At 34.7% G+C, this 18,858-nt stretch overlaps 1 protein-coding gene across 1 annotated transcript; it reads left to right on the top strand.

Moving 5' to 3' along the window:
- The first annotated feature begins 11,307 nt into the window (after positions 1 to 11,307).
- U1-70K (U1 small nuclear ribonucleoprotein-70K) lies at positions 11,308 to 15,495 on the top strand. Its single transcript, XM_079025314.1, has 10 exons — positions 11,308 to 11,604; positions 12,051 to 12,165; positions 12,257 to 12,336; positions 12,432 to 12,507; positions 12,597 to 12,661; positions 12,760 to 12,822; positions 14,148 to 14,229; positions 14,314 to 14,476; positions 14,551 to 14,619; positions 14,683 to 15,495. Exons 1-10 carry the CDS (start codon positions 11,506 to 11,508, stop codon positions 15,353 to 15,355), a joined length of 1,485 nt encoding a protein of 494 aa, XP_078881440.1. The 5' UTR covers positions 11,308 to 11,505; the 3' UTR covers positions 15,356 to 15,495.
- The last annotated feature ends 3,363 nt before the right edge of the window (positions 15,496 to 18,858 follow it).

Below are 18,858 nucleotides of genomic sequence, written 5' to 3'. Positions count from 1 at the left end.
AGCATTCATGAGTGTTGTAGCCCTTTGTCCAACACCTTAGACCTCTACAAGCCAACCCATGACAGTCTTAATTCATATCTACTTCCAACATATGACCGACTGTGGATGGTTTAAATAACTTAGTCATTCCGGAAGAATAACCTAGTTTATTCGGGAAGTCAAAACATGCAAAGTGAAACACAATAATAATTGAATCCAATATGGTATCAAAACCTATGAACATAAATAAAACACCTTTTATTTATCACCATATGATTACACATTATTCATTATATACTGTTTCAGCTATCAACTTTATTCTTGAATTAAAACAATAGTTGTCCCATTCTCCAAGCATGTACACTATATTTTCTAAACACTAGTCATGCCACACACCAAGTATGCATACTATGTTTGTCTATGATCTTTACTTTGTGAACTAGATCAATTGAACATAACTTCAATGATTCTCTTTTCACACTCCCAAATCCTTACTGCAAATGCAAGAATTCCAAACTCATGCCATTTACTGAAATCTGTTAGATTCTAAACTTATATGCATTGATCCTCTTGTAATGATTATGCACAAAGTCAGAAAGACTTGACAACAATCATTACAGAGTATTCCAAAGGAGATCAACTCCTTGGAAACATCCTTCTTGCATTAAGTTTCCTTAATCTTACACAGATTGAAAATTCTAACTTTGAAACATTTCCAGATTCCATTTTGACTATCACTTCTGAACAAGAGTTGCCTCCTTACAGATTATGTCAATATGGTCCTTCCAGAATTATCACTATACTTCCAACTGTCCTTGAGCAACCAATCTTTGGTAAACCTTAGATTGTCCTTGATAATTGTTTAATCCTTTTAGTCATATCCAGTTCTAAACCTTTTCCCTTCTTAATGCCCCAGGCATTTGGAAAATTTTAGAAAGGATGAATATAGCACATGTAATCGATCCTATATCCGAAGCATATGGGACACGATTCATGATGTCTCACATAAAGACAAAACCAGTCTTTTGCTAGAACATTTCCATTTCTATTTGCCAAGTTCTCATAATTCAGATTATGAAAAGGGATGTCGTAATCATAATCGAATTCTAGAACGCAAATAATGATCGATCCTATATCCGAAGCATATGGGACACGATTCATGATGTCTCACATAAAGACTAAACCAGTCTTTTGCTAGAACATTTTCATTTCTATTTGCCAAGTTCTCATAATTCAGATTATGAAAAGGGATGCCGTAATCATAATCGAATTCTAGAATGCAAATACCCATATACAGAATTTCCTTATGTTGAGCCATTCCAACATGAAATTCATTCATATATATATATATATATATATATATATATATATATATATCATTGACTAAATACGATTAAAACCTCAATATAAGCTTTTAAATTTGAGATGAAGTATAATTTCCTCTCCCTTAATTATAGCAAAACAACTTTTTCCCAATTGAAACCTTTTGTTTTCTATAATTAACATTGCTAACTTGCAACCTTTATCATAATTATCATGCTCCCACTAACATGATGATTATTAGCATAACACTTATGCTCCCACTAGCTTTGACATGTACTCAGAAATCAGCTGACTTTCTTACCAAAGTTCATATTTCTGATACTAGGTTGTGTTGATAAAACTTTATCAAAATCATACACCTCCCCTTAGATAGCACACTTGTGTGTCTAAACAATTATGAAGAGGGATGCCGTAATCATAATGGTTAGACCTTTTTGCCACTTCTCACAAGTCCAGGTTAGTGTGCCGGTAAACCACACACGCTCCACTAACGACTTTGAGAATGCCGATATCACAATTGCTATCTAGCTATAAACTACTTAATGAAAGTGTTTCCTCACCATCATTTTCATGAATCAGAGAGAAACCTTATGACACTTAGATTTAATGGTGTATGTGTTCTTATCCATGTGAATTGTCAAAACCATAGACACAAGACAAGGATAATGACAAATCCATACTCATATGGATTGAACTCAATCTTAATTTCTTGCCACCTGGCAGCTCAAGGGCCTGCCATTGCTTCCAAGTTGTTGTTCAACTAATTGAGAACTCTAAGAACTCATATGCAAAGCCAACGTTAACTGGAATGGGCACAGAATATGTCAACATGATAGGTTATAAACCTCAAGTCGTGTGCTAGTGAAGAACTTCAGGTTTTATTCTTGATTAGTTCTTGAGACTTTCAAGACCTTTAAGACTCCCACTGTCCTCTTGACATATAAGACTCCCTTATCAAACATCCAAGAGATAGTGCGGATTCTAATCAAGACAAACACTTCACACAATTGGCCTTAGTTGGTCTTTGTTTTATCCAAAACATCACAACTTACCAATTTCAAATGTACAAGAGTATAAAACTTTTACTCTTACATTTAACAAGTGTTTTAAACCTTCTTTAAGACATGTCACTCAAGTTACAATCTTGGAGTATGACTCTAAGAATTGTTTTTGGAACGAAGTATGAATCATCTTCTTGATTTAACCACTTCAACAATTCATAGTTCCTCTTATTAGCTATAAGAAAGCACTTAGAGGATGAATTGTGATAAGGTCTCTAAATCATTAAGATGATCATAAAAACTGATACGAAAGTACTCTCCCATCTTTTCAGATTTGAGAAACTTCTATCCTTCTGCCTAATTTGATTCTTCTTATTCGCTCTGCCTTACATTGGAACATTTTTCAATGTCTCAGAATTACACTTAAGCTTGTAAGTATAACCATAGTTACTGAGCTTTAGTAAACTATGACGAATAATCTTATCGATCTTTTGTGGTGGACTTGACCAGTGCACAGGAATGTGTACTCGATTCCTTAGTCCTTCACTTGACTCACACATCCATGTGAACAAGTAATTAGTCTTAATTTTTCCAATACTTGAAAGTTCTCATTCATCATGCTATACACCTTGCATGGTTTCAAGTCCCGGTCCAATTGAAACTTGGGTGATGAGAATCTTTCCTTATTTGGTAAATTTAGACATTACCACAAATGAAAGAATCAATTTCATATTTCCACTCTTGCTATTAATGGAATCATATAAGCAACAATTTTTTTTCTTTGATGCCATTGTAAGGATATTTTAAAATAAATAAAATCAAAAAATTTTCTTTTATTTTAAAACTATGCGGAAAAACTTATCCTTACAATCCATATGAAAACTTGTTGTTATCTATTCCTAAGCAATATCTCATAACTCCTAAGAAGTAGCTCAAGAATCCGATCTTCAAACTATGCGATAGAAATCCATCTACGCCATCAGATTCAGCATATTCTTTTTTTAAGTTTCTTCACTTTTCTTTGATTCTTAAAACATCACCATGTGACCCAGTCACATCATGTATCAAGAATCTCATAATAGAAACTTAGCAGAGTTAGATAGTGGACTTTACCTGAAGTAGATTCAAACTTATTGACTTTAACATCCTTATGTAAATTTGGCAGCTTCGCAACCAATGCCCCTTTCTTTGGCAATATAAACATATGGACCCTTTGATAATGGTACACGGGACTATCACAGACTTAGCTTTTCTCTTTACCATTTGGTCAACCGAGTTGACTATGGCTGATCCCTTTCCATTGGGAAGAAAATGCTTTTCTGGATTTCCTGTGTCACTATTGTCAATGTCCATCAAGTTTTAAGGAATTCGATCTTAACAAATAGATAAGATCATTAAGGGTCCTGTCATAGTCTGTTTCATAGGTGTCCCAAAGGAACTCACTATGTGACTTAGAAAGTGATTGAACCACCAACTTTCTCAAGACTTTGACACCCAACTCTCCCGGCTTGTCAATATGTGACTACATCTCCAAGATGTGACCACACCTAGACCTTGCCTTGTGAATAGGGCCTGAGTGACCTTAAACTTTTCAAGAACTTGTGGGTTAGGGAGAATAATTTGAAGAGGTGAAGAAGTATGATATCCATGGGACATCATCTTCATTAGGAAAGCTTGTTTCAAGTGATTTGGGAAGATCATAAATGTCTAAACCAGACATCTTTTGGGAGATATTCAAGATAGTTGATTTTAAGTCCTTAATATGACACCCAATATGAAATATTAAGGCTAGGACCCAACAAACTATTTTATAACTTAGAAGAGGTATGTCGTAATCCAAGCTATAAAATATTTGAAGGTAGGTGAATGACGATTCACCAATTTCCACCAAGATAAACGAAATGTATTATTAGGTTTTAATTGGTTTTGAAACTCCTAGATCTTTGAGATTCATTGAACTGTTCAATGGCATGTTTCAATCTCGAGTGTGCCCTTCAGGTTTTGTGACCGGGATGCCGAGGATCACAAAACAAGGTGTGAAGTAACCATGCAAATTACTTGGTACCCTTAAGTGTTTACCCCTCAATCGATGTGCCGGTTAACCACACACGCTCCATCGATACTATGATAAACATTAAGTTACCCTTTGCCTACCTTGTTAAATACGAGTTAGTGTGCCGGTTAACCACACACGCTCCACTAACCGACTTAAACAAAGTGCAAAGTGTAATTTCATGGATTAGCACCTTATTCACATTTTCCTAAGTAACTAAGATTGGGTATTATTAAGAGTTTAGTTACTTAGTATTTATCATTAATACTTTTAATGAAGGGAGAATTATAGTCCTGTCAAACCCGTTCGGCTAACGACCCTCCACCAGTCAAGCAAGCGGTGGGTGAGAGTGGACACCCATTAAGTTTCCATTTTATAGGCAACAACCTTATACCCACCTTATAGACCGGCTTCGTGAATGAGGCGTACTAGCGGTAAGACTGACTTTACTCTTATACATATATATATATTATTAACTCATAATATTATAAAGTATAAGGGTTGAATTTTAACTTTTAAAATTCTAAGGGCTAACTTGGAATTAAAATATTCATAAGTGAAAACTTTTCAAATTCCAAAACTTGAGAGCAAGTTTTGAAACTATTCAAAACTAATTAATTCCATAACTTATGTGTTTAAAGTAGTTTTAATCCAAAAACTCTTCAAGTTCCATAACTTGAGGACAAGTTATGGAAGACTTTAAACTAATAAAAGAATTAACTTTTTCCTTTATTTTATAACTTATGGAATTAATTAAGGTTACATTTATTTATTTATTATTTAATGAAGAGACTCTTGGTCCTCCATAACTTGAGGACAAGTTATGAAGTCATAAACCCATTTAATTAGAACTAGACTCTTCATTTTTGTAACCTTTGCCAACTTTTATGAATTTTATGAAACTTAAATGTGACTTTTCATATAACTTGAGGACAAGTTACAAAAACACATTTTAGAATCAACTCTTAGATTAATTTGGATTGAAAACAACTATTTCACTCAACTTTTCTATTAATCTAAGCAACTCATAAGAACAAGATAATTCAAATCAAACTTTTTCATGTAATTAGTCTAAACCTTAAACTAATACAAAACATGAATCTATTGACAATTATCTTTGAAATTGGATTAGCATGAACATTACCACATCAAAAACAAGTTTATAAGTTCAAAAAAATCTTAGGGTAATGTTCCTAGTCTAATTCCAGCCAAAAAGTCGAATTTATGCTGCCTGGGGGTCCAACTCGTCGAGTGCACGAACCAACTCGGCGAGTTGGATGCATTTTGCCTTGGACTCGGCGAGTCAATTCATGGACTCGGCGAGTCTGCTGGGCAGACAGCATCAAAACTCAATTTTCTAGCTTCTTTTGCAAGTATAACAAGAAAACAAGCATAAGCTCTGATACCACCATTGGGTTTTGAGCATTCTAACACTCCTAAGTGTACATGCAACCCTAAATACCTTGGATCTACGTTTTCTCTATTATACATGCAAATAAGAACTTCCAAGGTATTATCCTAATCTAGCATACAAAAGAATGAGAGTAACAAGATAGAATACATACCTCTTTGATGTCAATAGTCTTCATGAAGCTTGAGTGCCTAGTGCCCCAAGTGTGACACCTCAAATGGTTCACACAACACCAAATACACTTGGAATAACTTGAGAGAAATCTACACTTCATGAAATCGGCTAGCCCTTCCATTACTCACACTAGTGGTCGATTTTGTCAAGAATAAGATCTTTATATAGTGTTACAATTAGGGTAAACCCTAATTATCATGACTTTCCATTTCCTTGGATACATGGGTTCAAATACACCATGGAGCATCCATAGACCATCCTATGGGTTTTAGCCCAACTTGATTATCCATGGAGCATTAGCCCACTATACAAGTATGGATGATTTACACAATCAACCCATATATTTAATTAGTCTTCTTTTGATCACTTAATTAATCCTAGATTAATTCTTGATCAATACTAATTAAATAATCTTATTATTCTTATTATTAATATACTAGAACTTATAATATATTAATAACCATAAGTGTCTAATATACTAGAACTTATAATATATTAATAACCATAAGTGTCTTATTTCTCTCATTATAGTCTATCCAAGTGCATGATGCCATGCAACCCAAATGGACCATGCCGGGTCGGGTCAAGTCTTACCAATTATAGTTATGGACTTAGACATTAATCCAAAAATTTAGCTGAAACAATCTAAATGAGAATTGAAGATCTCATCGATAGTAGTGCAACGACGGAAAGACAGGTGAAAACGGACGTCAAACGAAGGAGTTATGAGTTTATAACGGAGTTTTCCTGTCCCGGTCTACTAAAAATAATATAAAAATAATATAATAAAAATAAATTCAAAATTAGCCGACAGAGTCTAAATGAAAGTTCTAGATCTTGTTTCTGCCTGCGCGTCGATATAAAGAACATCGAAAACGGATTTCGTATGCGAAAGTTATGAATTTCTGAAGTTCGGGGCGCGAAACCCCAAAACTGTCAAAGATCATGACGTGGAAACAATGCCCACGACGTGGCATGGCTTCTGACGCCTTGTGGAGCCTGACAGAGCAAGTGGACGATGACGCATGCAATGACGACCAAGCCCACGACGTGGAAAATGAGAAATTTGCCCTATAAATAGAATTCAAGGGCCAACCGAGTTTGGTTGCTCATTCTTTCATCTCTCACCCGTATTTGCATCGATTTATGTGCAAAGAAATACCCCTGAAGCCCCGATATCATCCCAAGACCCGAAGTGAGTCCTGACGCTCCGAAGATCCCGAGAAGAAAAGAGTTTCCGAGCTGAAGCTCTGTCAGCGAGAAACCTGGCGTGGGAAGATATCCCGGTTTCACCGAAGAGATACTACTCTTAGAGCCGTAGTGTTGTCTGACCATCTTCTGATCAAGTGAGTGTATAGTCCCTTTCATAAACACGAGTATAATACAAGTATTGTTTGAATGTATTAAGTATATGTTTGGGTAAGTGTATAGTTTCTTTCTTCTAACACATAAATATAAAGTATTAGATATGAAATACGTGTTATGTGTTATATATTATTTGTATATTTGAGATGGGCTTGGAATTGATGTTTTTATACTGGTGTTAAATGATTTAAATTGTGTTTGTATTTATATCTACAAAAATTTTGGGTAGAACATGGGTAGATGGAATAGTTGGCGACTATGCGACTTAGTGCCTATCGAGTAAACCTTGGTGACGATGTGACTTCGTGCCTATTAAGTAAACCCTGGCGACTATGAGACTTAGTGCCTATCGAGTAAACCTTGGTGACGATGTGACTTTGTGCCTATTGAGTAAACCTTGACGACTTAGTGCCGATTGAGTAAACCTTGGTGACGATATGACTTCGTGCCTATTGAGTAAACCCTGGCGAGTATGTGACTTAGTGCCTATCGAGTAAACCTTGGTGACGATGTGACTTCGTGCCTATTGTATAAACCTCGGTGACTATGGAGTTAGCACCCGTTGAGTAAACCTTGGTGACTATGGAGTTAGCGCCTGATAGCTATGGAATTAATACTTGAGAGATAAATCGTTGGTAACTATGGACTTAGTACCTGATAGATAAACTTTGGCAGCAATGGACTTCATGCCAGTTCCTTAGGTCAATCCTTAGGAATGAGTGAATGAATGATATTTGATTCTTATGGTAAAACCTTAAGAGTAAAGAAGATAATGGGGATGGGTAGTTGGGTTAATTGTTTGATAATTTAATATATATAATAATTATATTATTGTGGTTTGAAAACCCTATATGCTCACCAGGCTCCCAAGCCTGACCACTCAGTTTTATTTGCATTACAGGTAATGGCACAAGAATATGAGTTTATGGACTTGACGAGAGAATTTGGATTATAGATCAATAGTTATAAATAACTGTTATAAGGTCTATTTTATATTGTATATGCTTTTGGTTTGTATTAGAACATGACATCCCGAGATTTTATTATTTAATGAAAAATTACTTTCTCTTTGAGAAATGTTTTGATAAATTCTTATCATATTTTGTTTTGGGAACAAATTCCGCAACTGTTTTCCTTAAAATATTACTCTGATTTTAAAAACAAAGCATAAACAAATTGGTCTTTTCTGGCCGTGAAATTGGGGATGTCATACAAATCATTTTCTCAAACATGCTTATGAACTCACCAACATTTTTATGTTGATTTTTATAAATTAACTTGTATTCTCAGGAAATCGTTGAAGCAGGTTGGGTTGAACAGTTTAATGGATGTTTTGTTATATTTTGTTCCATCATACTTTAATTATTTTGGCATGTAATATTTAAACACAATACTCGATGTAAACAATGTATGTTGTTATATTACATGTGTGATGATGATGATGTTATGTTTCAATTATATACTATGTGATGATACTACAAGGTTGAAGTCACACACAAGTCTCCATACGTTTCCGCCGTCTGGTTTGGGGGTGTGACAATGACTCGAATGTCGGATAATGCTTCGCTCCTCGCAACTGAATTTTCCTTTGACGTAACCTAGTATCATTATCACTAAGTTTTAGTTTAATATTCTATGTGACTGAAAATAGCCTATACCTATCAATCATTCCAATGGATATTGATAGTTCTATCAAATAAAGATCAACCAAGCAAAACAGTTGGGAAGCAGGACCATTTCGACATATAGCCTTTCTGAAATCCAACAACCAAGCCAACATGATAATTCTAGTCACCTCTCTCGTAAGTACATCAACCAATATTATAACTTGGAATTACTGATAGTTCTTATTTATAAATTCATAACAACGACTATGAATTCAAATATAAATCACACTAAAATAATATACAATGTAATTTAACTTACAGATATTTCCTAGACAAAAGTCCGAAAATTGTACTAGAAGAATTCCAGGATGATAGCTACTAGATTTCGGGCTCACGGGGACCTCTGAACTTGCCAAAATATCCTAAGTACTAAGAGAATCTCGGATCAAAAGAAGTAGAGAGAGAGAGAGAATATGATTGGTTTGTGGAATGAATGAACTTTCATAAGCTATTTATAGGCTGATAAACGACCTTGTGCGCTGCGGAAAGGCCATGCGCGCCATACATTGGATTGGCTGCTACTTCTCCTCTCAGGGCTTGACACGTGGCGACTTTCTACAGGGGCGACGTGGCTAACTCTGGGCGCAAACTATGCGCGTCACGCGCGCGCATCGATTTTCAAAATTTCAAAAGTTGCGTAACTTTTTCATATGAACTCTATTTTTTTATGTTCTTTATATCCACACGTAACTATCGGCGAGGTCTACAACTTTCATTTAGACTTCATCGACTATTTTTGAATTAATTTATTTCATAAAGGCTTAGACTGATAAATTATGTATAAAACGCATAACTTTGTCATCCGACGTTCGTTTTCAACTGTCTTTATATCATTAAACTCCTATTAACGAGATCTTTAATTCTCGTTTATATTATTTCGACTAAAAATTAACCGATTCGATTTCTGAGTTATATGCTGTTATTGAATCTTAGAAAATCCATAATTTCCTATAATGAAGTCAGATTTAGACGTTCTCTATATGCACGCTCCCGATTTAATGACTACTACGACTTTCGTTTAGTTCACTAAGACTAATACGTAACTTAACAAAAACTTACTTTCTATGACGCGCGATGCCGTATCGAGTTAAATCGCGAACTTTCAACGGGTCATAACTTATTCGTTATAAGTTCGATTTAAGCGTTTTCTCATATCTCCAGAATCCTTTTCACGACTACTTTAACTTTCGTGAATGATATTCAGCCTAAATATTATTATATTTAGACGCATGTTTTATTTATACTTTATTATATCGTTATAAGCATCTATATTGCTCATAATTACACATAAATCACAAAATAGTCAAATAATTCTTCTTTATTACTTCAAAATATGTTACAATTGTTGACATTAACTATTATATCATCTTATTAATGCTTAGCGGGAAAGACGAACGTTACAGTGGGCCTGATGTACATGCATTATATATGTATTGTTGTGTGAAATATTTTGGGGGAACTCACTAAGCTTTGGTTTATAATTATGAATTTAAATATTTTTTAGGTATTTATCGGATTGCGAATGCGGGACTGTACACACGTACATCAATAGTTTTATGACTCGAGTTTCCACATTGTCTCCCCTTATAAGTCTGATTTTGAATTATGTTTTTTGAACAAATAGTTTGAGTCAATGTAATTTTATAAAAATGAGTGTTTATTCTATTTTAAAATTGAAAAAGTTTATATTGAAATTTGGGACGCTATAATTTTTCTAAAAAACAAATGCCATTTTTTAACCGAAACATGGTTTTTTTTAATGCAACTTCACTTAAGAAAAAAACCCTATTATAACTGAAAGAGGTCTAGATATAACCATATTTAAAAAAACCAAAACCTGTTTAAAACTAATATATGCACACCTCTACTTTTTAGTGTGTTGAGACTAAATGGAATGCATCACAATGCATTTATGTGTGAAGGTATGTCAAATTACATAAAATCATTACACTACTAATAGTGAGAAATGATATTTGTGAGTAACTATATAGTCATATAGAGAGATATAAAGAAGGTTTTTTCTCTCTCATATGTAAAAGAATGTAGCAGACTTTACGGATGGTCACAAAGTCACAATGCATGGTGATGTTTGGTGGTAAGTCGATGCATAACTTAGTGGTGACAAGTCACCTCGTTTAGCCTTAGAATTCACAAGTTTATTGTTTATTTACATTCATCAAAAAGAATACTTCAAAATTTCAATAATGAATCAAACTTTTTATCGCATTACATTTTCTGGATTAACTCAAATAGAAATGGGCCAGTGCAGGCCCAACTAGAGATGCAAGTGCAACAGAACAGTTTCTCATTCTCTGCCACCGACCGAGTTACAGAAGGGTTCAACTCGGTTAGCTTACATCGAGTCCTCACAAAACTCTTCAAACCCTTTCTCTTTATTTAGGTAGCCGCTTCTAAGAAATCGATCTTTCCCTTCGTCATCCGTCATGAAATCGTTTTGATTCATTAATCTATATATCCGTTTCGTTGTTATCACACTGAAATCCTAAAATCTGTGATCCGATCTTGAAAAACATGGGGGATTACAATGATGCGTTCATGCGCAACAACAACGCCGCCGTTCAGGCTCGAACGAAGCAACAGAACCGAGCTAATCTCATGCAAATGAAGCTGGTATATTTATATCCTTAAAAACCCTAACTTTGATTCTGTTTTAGGTGAACTTTACTTGTAGAAAAAAAATTGTCGCCCTAGCCTCTAGGTTTGGTTAATTTCTTTACCGCAATCTGCGTTTCTGTATTATGCGATTAAATCGAAACTAGGAGATTTTAGCTGGTTTTCTTTGTAGTGGATTCGGAAATTGCTAGGGGTTTGTATCATTGTTCGTAATATTAGCTGGTGATTATTGTAATTAGGGCTTCAATTGAGAATTAGGTTTCAGTGAAATTGGATTAATTATTGAGTTGAGAACTCTAGGTTGAAGTTATTAGCAAACAAGGTTGTGGAAGGATCAAATTCTCATTGAGTTTGAGCAATGATGCTGTTTGTTTTACTTGCTTTCGCTTGCACCTTTGCCCTCAAGTTTAAGTGTAGGAGATTGTTTCTATTGTTTGTTTCAGATTGGACAGAGTCATCCAACAGGATTGACTAATAATCTGTTAAAGCTTTTCGAACCACGACCTCCTCTGGAGTATAAACCACCTCCTGAGAAGAGAAAATGTCCACCATACACAGGTATGTGATACATGTTATACTATTTAAGTTCTAATCCATACATTGCAGGTTGAAAAATCTAATTGATTTGCTTCTATTTTCATTTGAAAAGGCATGGCACAATTTGTTAGCCACTTTGCTGAGCCCACTGATCCTGAATATGCTCCACCAGTAGAGAAGGGTGAAACACCTGTAAGATTCTTCATTTAGCAAACTATATACATGTTAATCATCCATTATATGTTAATTATCTTTTGGTTGATACTTGATGTACATTTGTGAATCAGGGCCAACGGAGGGCTAGGATTCACCAGTTAAGACTAGAAGAGGGTGCAAGAAAGGCAGCTGAGGAGCTTGAGAAATGTAAGAATACTTTTTTCTTTTTCTTTCTTTTTGAGTCAATAGATTCTAAAGCTATAATAGTAGTGACTTATACATATTTGCTTATACAGATGATCCAAACAGCGATCCAAATATCTCTGGAGATCCATACAAGACATTGTTTGTTGCTAGGCTTGTGAGCATTACTCTCTTTTGCATTGATGCATTTTTAGACTTTATGTCTTTCTAGTTTCTTGATTTAATTGAGTTAATATTTTTTCTTTTTACTTTCAGAACTATGAGACAACAGAGAGCAGAATTAAAAGGGAGTTTGAGGCATATGGGCCAATCAAACGGGTAGGTTTTGTAGAGTACCCTAAAAAGGGGCTCAAGGTTATAGCCTTTTATTCGGTAAGAGGTTTGGTTATATGGTACACAGACAACATCCTCAACCTGTTGTCTGCAAAACATCTTTCAGAAATAAACAATTAATTTTTTATAAAAAAACCCAATTTGGAAATAAAGCTGATAACCCATTATCCAGACATTATTATTTCACAGATTTTATCATATACTCGTACCTGGGTTATCTGAAAAAAGATTATAATTATATATAAGTATTGAAGTTTTTAATAAGAGATTGTTCATGGGTAAAATTTACAACAATTTGGTAAGAATAAACTGCTAACTGCATACATGATTGTCAATGCCATATTGCCATATCAATACACCTTTAACATGATGCTTGCTATTAATGATTTTTCTGAAACAACAAACATGGAGAATTGTAAGTGTGTCTTTCCATTTTCAATGCATTTACTTGTGAATCGTGATGCTAGAATAAGATCTATCCGACAATACACAGTAAGTTTGAGAAAATTACATGCCTATCCTTTCTCCAATATCCGAATAGTAAGTTGGAAGTTCAGTCAAATCGGTAATTTTTCCTCAGGTATTATTGCCCACCCATTCTACTGCCCCTCATAGTTTCTTTTCTTTTCTTTTCCCCTTTTCTTTTTCTCTCTCTGCTCAAGTCACAAATCAAGAATCCGGTTATTTTGGGTATTATTCTAGTAAAAAGCTTATAGTCACCATCCATGGTAAGGGCAATTGTGTCATGTCACTTGTTAAAAGGTATCCTACTTCAGCAGATGAATGATGCAAGAAATGGAGACTATGAATGGGTAAAACATTTAGGGAGTGCATCTCTTCTCTTCTTTTCAAAGTTGTTGCATTTTTTGCTACTGAAAATTTCTTACTTTTGGATTCAAAGGGTATCATACCATATCATATCATATCAAAAACGTTTCAGAAGTTGAGAAGATTTCCTGGTATTTTATATATATAAACCAATTATATCATTTTTCTAGTAATTTATTTATTTAATTAAATAGTCCCTGGTAAGGGGAGGGTAGTTTGTTGGAGAAATTGGCTACAAATTCTAGCAGTGATGATGATGATTGATGCATCTATTCTCGCCTCGGGAGCCTATAAATTAAAAGGTGAGCACGGCTATTAAGGCTTAGTCGCCTGTTTGCCGTGCATTAGGATTTTATAAAATTGCTAACTTCATCTGCATGTTTCTTTTACAACCTGTTCAAATCCAAAAGAGTATGATTTTTCTATTTTTTTTTTTATATAAATCGATCTGGATATTTTGTCTAATTCACAAGAGTTTTTAGGTTCGCTTGATTGCTGATAAAGAGACGAATAAACCAAGAGGATACGCTTTCATTGAGTACATGCATACACGCGATATGAAAGGTTTTCCTTTTTTGCATCTCATATCTCACTTCCTTTTTATTATTATCATTATTATTAAAATTGCATGTGTTATGGAATTTATAGCTGCATATAAACAAGCGGATGGAAGGAAGCTTGATAACAGAAGAGTGCTTGTGGATGTTGAACGTGGAAGAACCGTTCCTAACTGGCGGCCACGTAGGCTTGGTGGTGGACTTGGGACCACCAGAGTTGGTGGTGAGGAAGTCAACCAGAAGAACTCCGGGAGGTAATTTGTCACATGTTTTTTTTGTTTCTAGAATCGAGTGATTCTAATTTGGCACATGTTGTTTTTGTGATCAGAGAACAACAGCAATCAGGAGGAGCTTCTCGATCCGTAGAGCCACGAGCAACTGAAGAGCGAGGAGATAGGTAAATTAAATAATAAAATTATTTATTATTATTATATGGTTTTGATAATTAAATATTATTCAGAGAGAGGGAGAAGTCGCGTGAGCGCGAAAGGGTGGTTAAGGAAAGATCGCGCGAGCGTGAGCGCGAGCGGTCCCACGACAAGCCAAGAGAACGGGAACACCGTGACGACCGGCACCGAGACCGTGACCGTGACCGTGACCGCGATCGAACCGGTCGGGACCGCGACCGACACCGTGACCGCGACCGGGACCGTAGCGGTCGTGACCGGGGGGACCGTGAGCGCGACCGTAGCAGTCGTCACCGTGAAAAGGATCGGGAGAAAGATTATGAGGTGGGGGATGTTGAGGCGTTGGATCGTGATCGTGGGAGGTCGCGTGATAAGGATTATGAGTATGATCGCAGTGAAAGACATGAGAGAGATAAACATGGAGGAGGGGATAATGTTAGGGGGAAAAGCTATGATGATCGTGATCGTGGGGATATGGAGGAGTGGTATGAGCATGGTGAGCATGGGAATAGTAAGCGTGTGGATGCGGACCGTGATATGGGAGGTGTTGGTGGTGGAGGGTATGATTATTATGATGAGGAGCGGTATGAACATCAGGATCATGATCGGTATGATCAGATGGAGGATGATGTGTATGAGCCAGGAAAGGTGGAACCGCGTGATAAGGATCGTGAACGTGAGTATAGGCGATCCGATAGGTCGCTTTCTCGGGACTATGAGTATTGAATTACTGAGAGCATAAGGTGCATGCACGTATGTGTTTTGTTTTTGTTTTTGTGTGTTGTTATGGACCCTTGGATTTAACTTTTGTGGGTGGTATTGGATTGTTTTCTTTTATAAGTTGTAATATCAAGTTTATTAGACTATGCGTGCCTCGTGATTTGTTTTTAAGTTTGCATGAAATGGAGACTGCCTTGTGCTCTTGTGTTGTGGGCTTGTGGTACATGAAATTCAAAATAGCCCAAATAGTGAAAACTAAAAGGATTAGTGACCTACTGGATTTTCAACAGAAACTTGTACAAAAGGATATCTCTAACAGTTGGATTTCTCTTGTTTGTTTTCAGACCCCTTATTTGCAAATCATACGCTTTTGAATTGGACAGAGAACTCTTGTTTGGAGATGTAAAATTAAAGAAAAGTGATTTTAATGTTGAACAAAATGAATACCTCACATTGAAGAATTCATATTCGATAGAATACTTACCTAGTAATCAATGCTAATCACCTACACATTATATTGTAATTGAAAAAAAGGCCTTGCAATCTCATTGAAACAGTTTGGTACCATTTTCAATAAAAGAAGTGTAGAAAAGGTCCCAAAAATATTCAAGCTTTTCACCGTTTATAAATTTAAAAAATGCCAAAAATATACAAAGGCAAAGAAAAGTTATGAAGAGGCTAATCGGTCAAGTGGAAACATAATCTCATTAGCATGCTAATCAACCTTCATAGTCGCTATGTACTGCATTTTTTTCAAATGACTGGTCACCCTGTGGTTGAAGATTCAAACCTGAGACCGCTGCTAACTTGAACATATGTCAAAATAATATACTAGGTTTAGGAGCCTAGTGAGTCCTACACGGACTAAAAGTCATATCAAAGTATATGCATGAACACAATTTATACACTAGTGCAACAACCCCAACTTCAATTAAAACCTCTTTAGACATCCTAAAACTATATTTTTAGGGAAGCATTACATAACACAAAGTACATTGTTATAACTCCATAATACTCAATAACCATCTTTGAGGGTGTGTAGAAAAAGATCTGATCCAAAACATATATTGAATATATAATCACAATTAAATTAGATTGGTTTTGAAATTTTAATATCTAATTAGAGTGGTTCGATTTTTGGATGATAGCGAAAATCCAATAAAAACCAAACCAATTGATCTAATCTAATTACTATCCTATTGGATATCCAATTAGATATCCAACTTGATACCCAAATTTAATATATCCATTTATAATACAATTAGTATTCGGTTTAAATTATTAAAAAATATTAATATAAATATTTCAATTATTTAAAAATTTAATGAAATTTAGATGGATCCGATTGGATGAAAATTATATAGATCAAGTTTGATATATAGGATATCGAATATTAAATATCTAATGAATACAACTGATCAAATTCAATTTCAAATGATTCAATTTCAAATTAGACCAATTTAGTTGGGTTACTTGTAGCGAATTGGATTCGATCGATTGACAACATCCAATATCCAATGGATGACTGGACTAGATCGGTTGTATTAAAAAGCATTGGATATTTGATGATGAACACTCCTAACCATCTTAAAGATAAAACAATGTAACATGCAATGTATGTTATGTTATGGCATTAAAATCCAAATCCCAAAGTCATATAATCTCATTTTGTCATTGTATCTCATTTCTTGGGGACTTGCCAAGGTAAACCCGAAAGAAAAAGATGGTGCAACTCCATTCGACTACACTTACTTGCTTCAACTCATATCTTGGGGGTGTGACCCCATTTGATATTACTAGCCGTTTACCCGCGCCAAGCGACGAGTGTGACAATGGTGGTTGAATGCTGAAAGATGAATTAAACCCTAGAAATGGAAACGTCAGCGATATATATCCAAGATCTGTGAACAGAAATTACGAGATTTGGGGAAATATGGATATAAGGAATGAACCGGGTCAAAATAGCCTAAGAATAGGAGATAAGAGATTTGACCTTTTCAACTGTTGACCATATGTACTCTACTCTTTTTGTAATGCATAAATTGATTGTACAAATGCATTGTATGTTTGTACGACTTAAAATTCTGCGTTTGACCAAAAATGTTTTATAAGGTAATTAAGATTATATTGTGTACATGTTTCAAAACATTTACACGAGCGATTCATTACCTCTTACCAATGTATTGAGAGTACTGATTATCAAATAATTTATATATTTGTTTAGAGAATACCTTTAAAGTCTTAATGATTTTTACTAGATCAACCATGTGTGAGTGCAGCCGGTGAAGACATAGAGTATCTTTATCATAGCAAATTAAGGTATTGGCCTATTGGGTGTTGAGGTCGACCACTACAAATAACTGTGTTCAATCTTCTTCCCTTAAGTTTTAATATTCAACATTTTACATATTGGTGTAGCATTGTAATCTCTTATAGGAAGAAAGATTGTATTTTGAAGTTCTTTGTATTTTATTATTATATAAATGAAAGTACCGTATTTATCTTTATAAACTTTGTTTCGGTGTTCAAGAAACTTGTAAAACATGTTTAAACTTTTATCTTTCTATTATCAACTCCCCCAAGGGGCACTATTAGACTTATAAAAAGATATCTTTCTAAAAATAAGGGTTTTCATAAAAGGAGAAGATTTTATACAAGATGCAAAAAAGAAAACTGTTTTATAAGTTTAAAACGGGTTTAATACAATTATCAAAAAGTTTTCCTTACAAAACTTGGGTCCAAGTGCACCAAAAGTGTCCAACGGCATAAATTAAAGGGTAGACATATTCGATATGGGCCGTTAGTTTTGGGTTGAGATCATCCCGACCAACCGATATTTGTACACCTACTCGACCGAATTTATAAAGCAATATACGTGCCATTTTTGCTACTTTTGACAACCCTAATATCTTAGAAGCTTTTCTTAAAGATTTAGCATATTTTATGGAACATAACATATGCTAAAATACTTCGAAACAAAATTACAAATCCTCTTATTGTACATATTTTGATATTTAGTTGGGACTAAGTGGTTGAATATCTACGAAAGGTATAAAAAGTAAGTGTTGTATTATCGTGAGAAAGGGGGAGATCCATATTTGGCACTTATATTAATGTCAAGTGGACTTAACATCATATTTTGTATAAATAGTCTAAGTCCATCCTTCAAGTAACATGTTACTAGTGAATGGCCCCTAACAATGTCAAACTCAATCTTATTTCATTAAATAAAGATTCAATGTCCGAGTTAAGAGAGAACATATTTTGTATAAGTGTTAAATAAACATTCAATCAAATTCAATCCTCATTATAAACATACCGTTTTGCTTTGTATCATAAAAGTATTGAGTATTAACATTTACAAAATGGTCGATTATGGAAACTAACAACACTATCAACGTCAACCTATAAATCATTTAAAGTAATTTTAAGTAAGTAATTTACTTCATACAAAATACCATCGAAGGTGTCTTAAATAGTCATATAATTTTTTTAAAACTCTTTTAAAA

This window comes from Lactuca serriola, chromosome 2 (assembly GCF_051521515.1).
Source record: "Lactuca serriola cultivar US96UC23 chromosome 2, Lser_US96UC23_V15, whole genome shotgun sequence".
NCBI classification, from domain to species: Eukaryota; Viridiplantae; Streptophyta; class Magnoliopsida; order Asterales; family Asteraceae; genus Lactuca; species Lactuca serriola.
Note: the sequence above shows the minus strand (reverse complement) of the source record. Positions and strands in the feature narration are given on the sequence as shown.

Coding starts and splice junctions, on each gene's coding strand:
- U1-70K (XM_079025314.1), top strand. CDS start 11,506: ATGGGGGATTACAATGATGCGTTCATGCGCAACAACAACGCCGCCGTT. Junction 11,605..12,050: donor ATCTCATGCAAATGAAGCTG/GTATATTTATAT, acceptor TGTTTGTTTCAG/ATTGGACAGAGTCATCCAAC. Junction 14,230..14,313: donor GCATACACGCGATATGAAAG/GTTTTCCTTTTT, acceptor TGGAATTTATAG/CTGCATATAAACAAGCGGAT.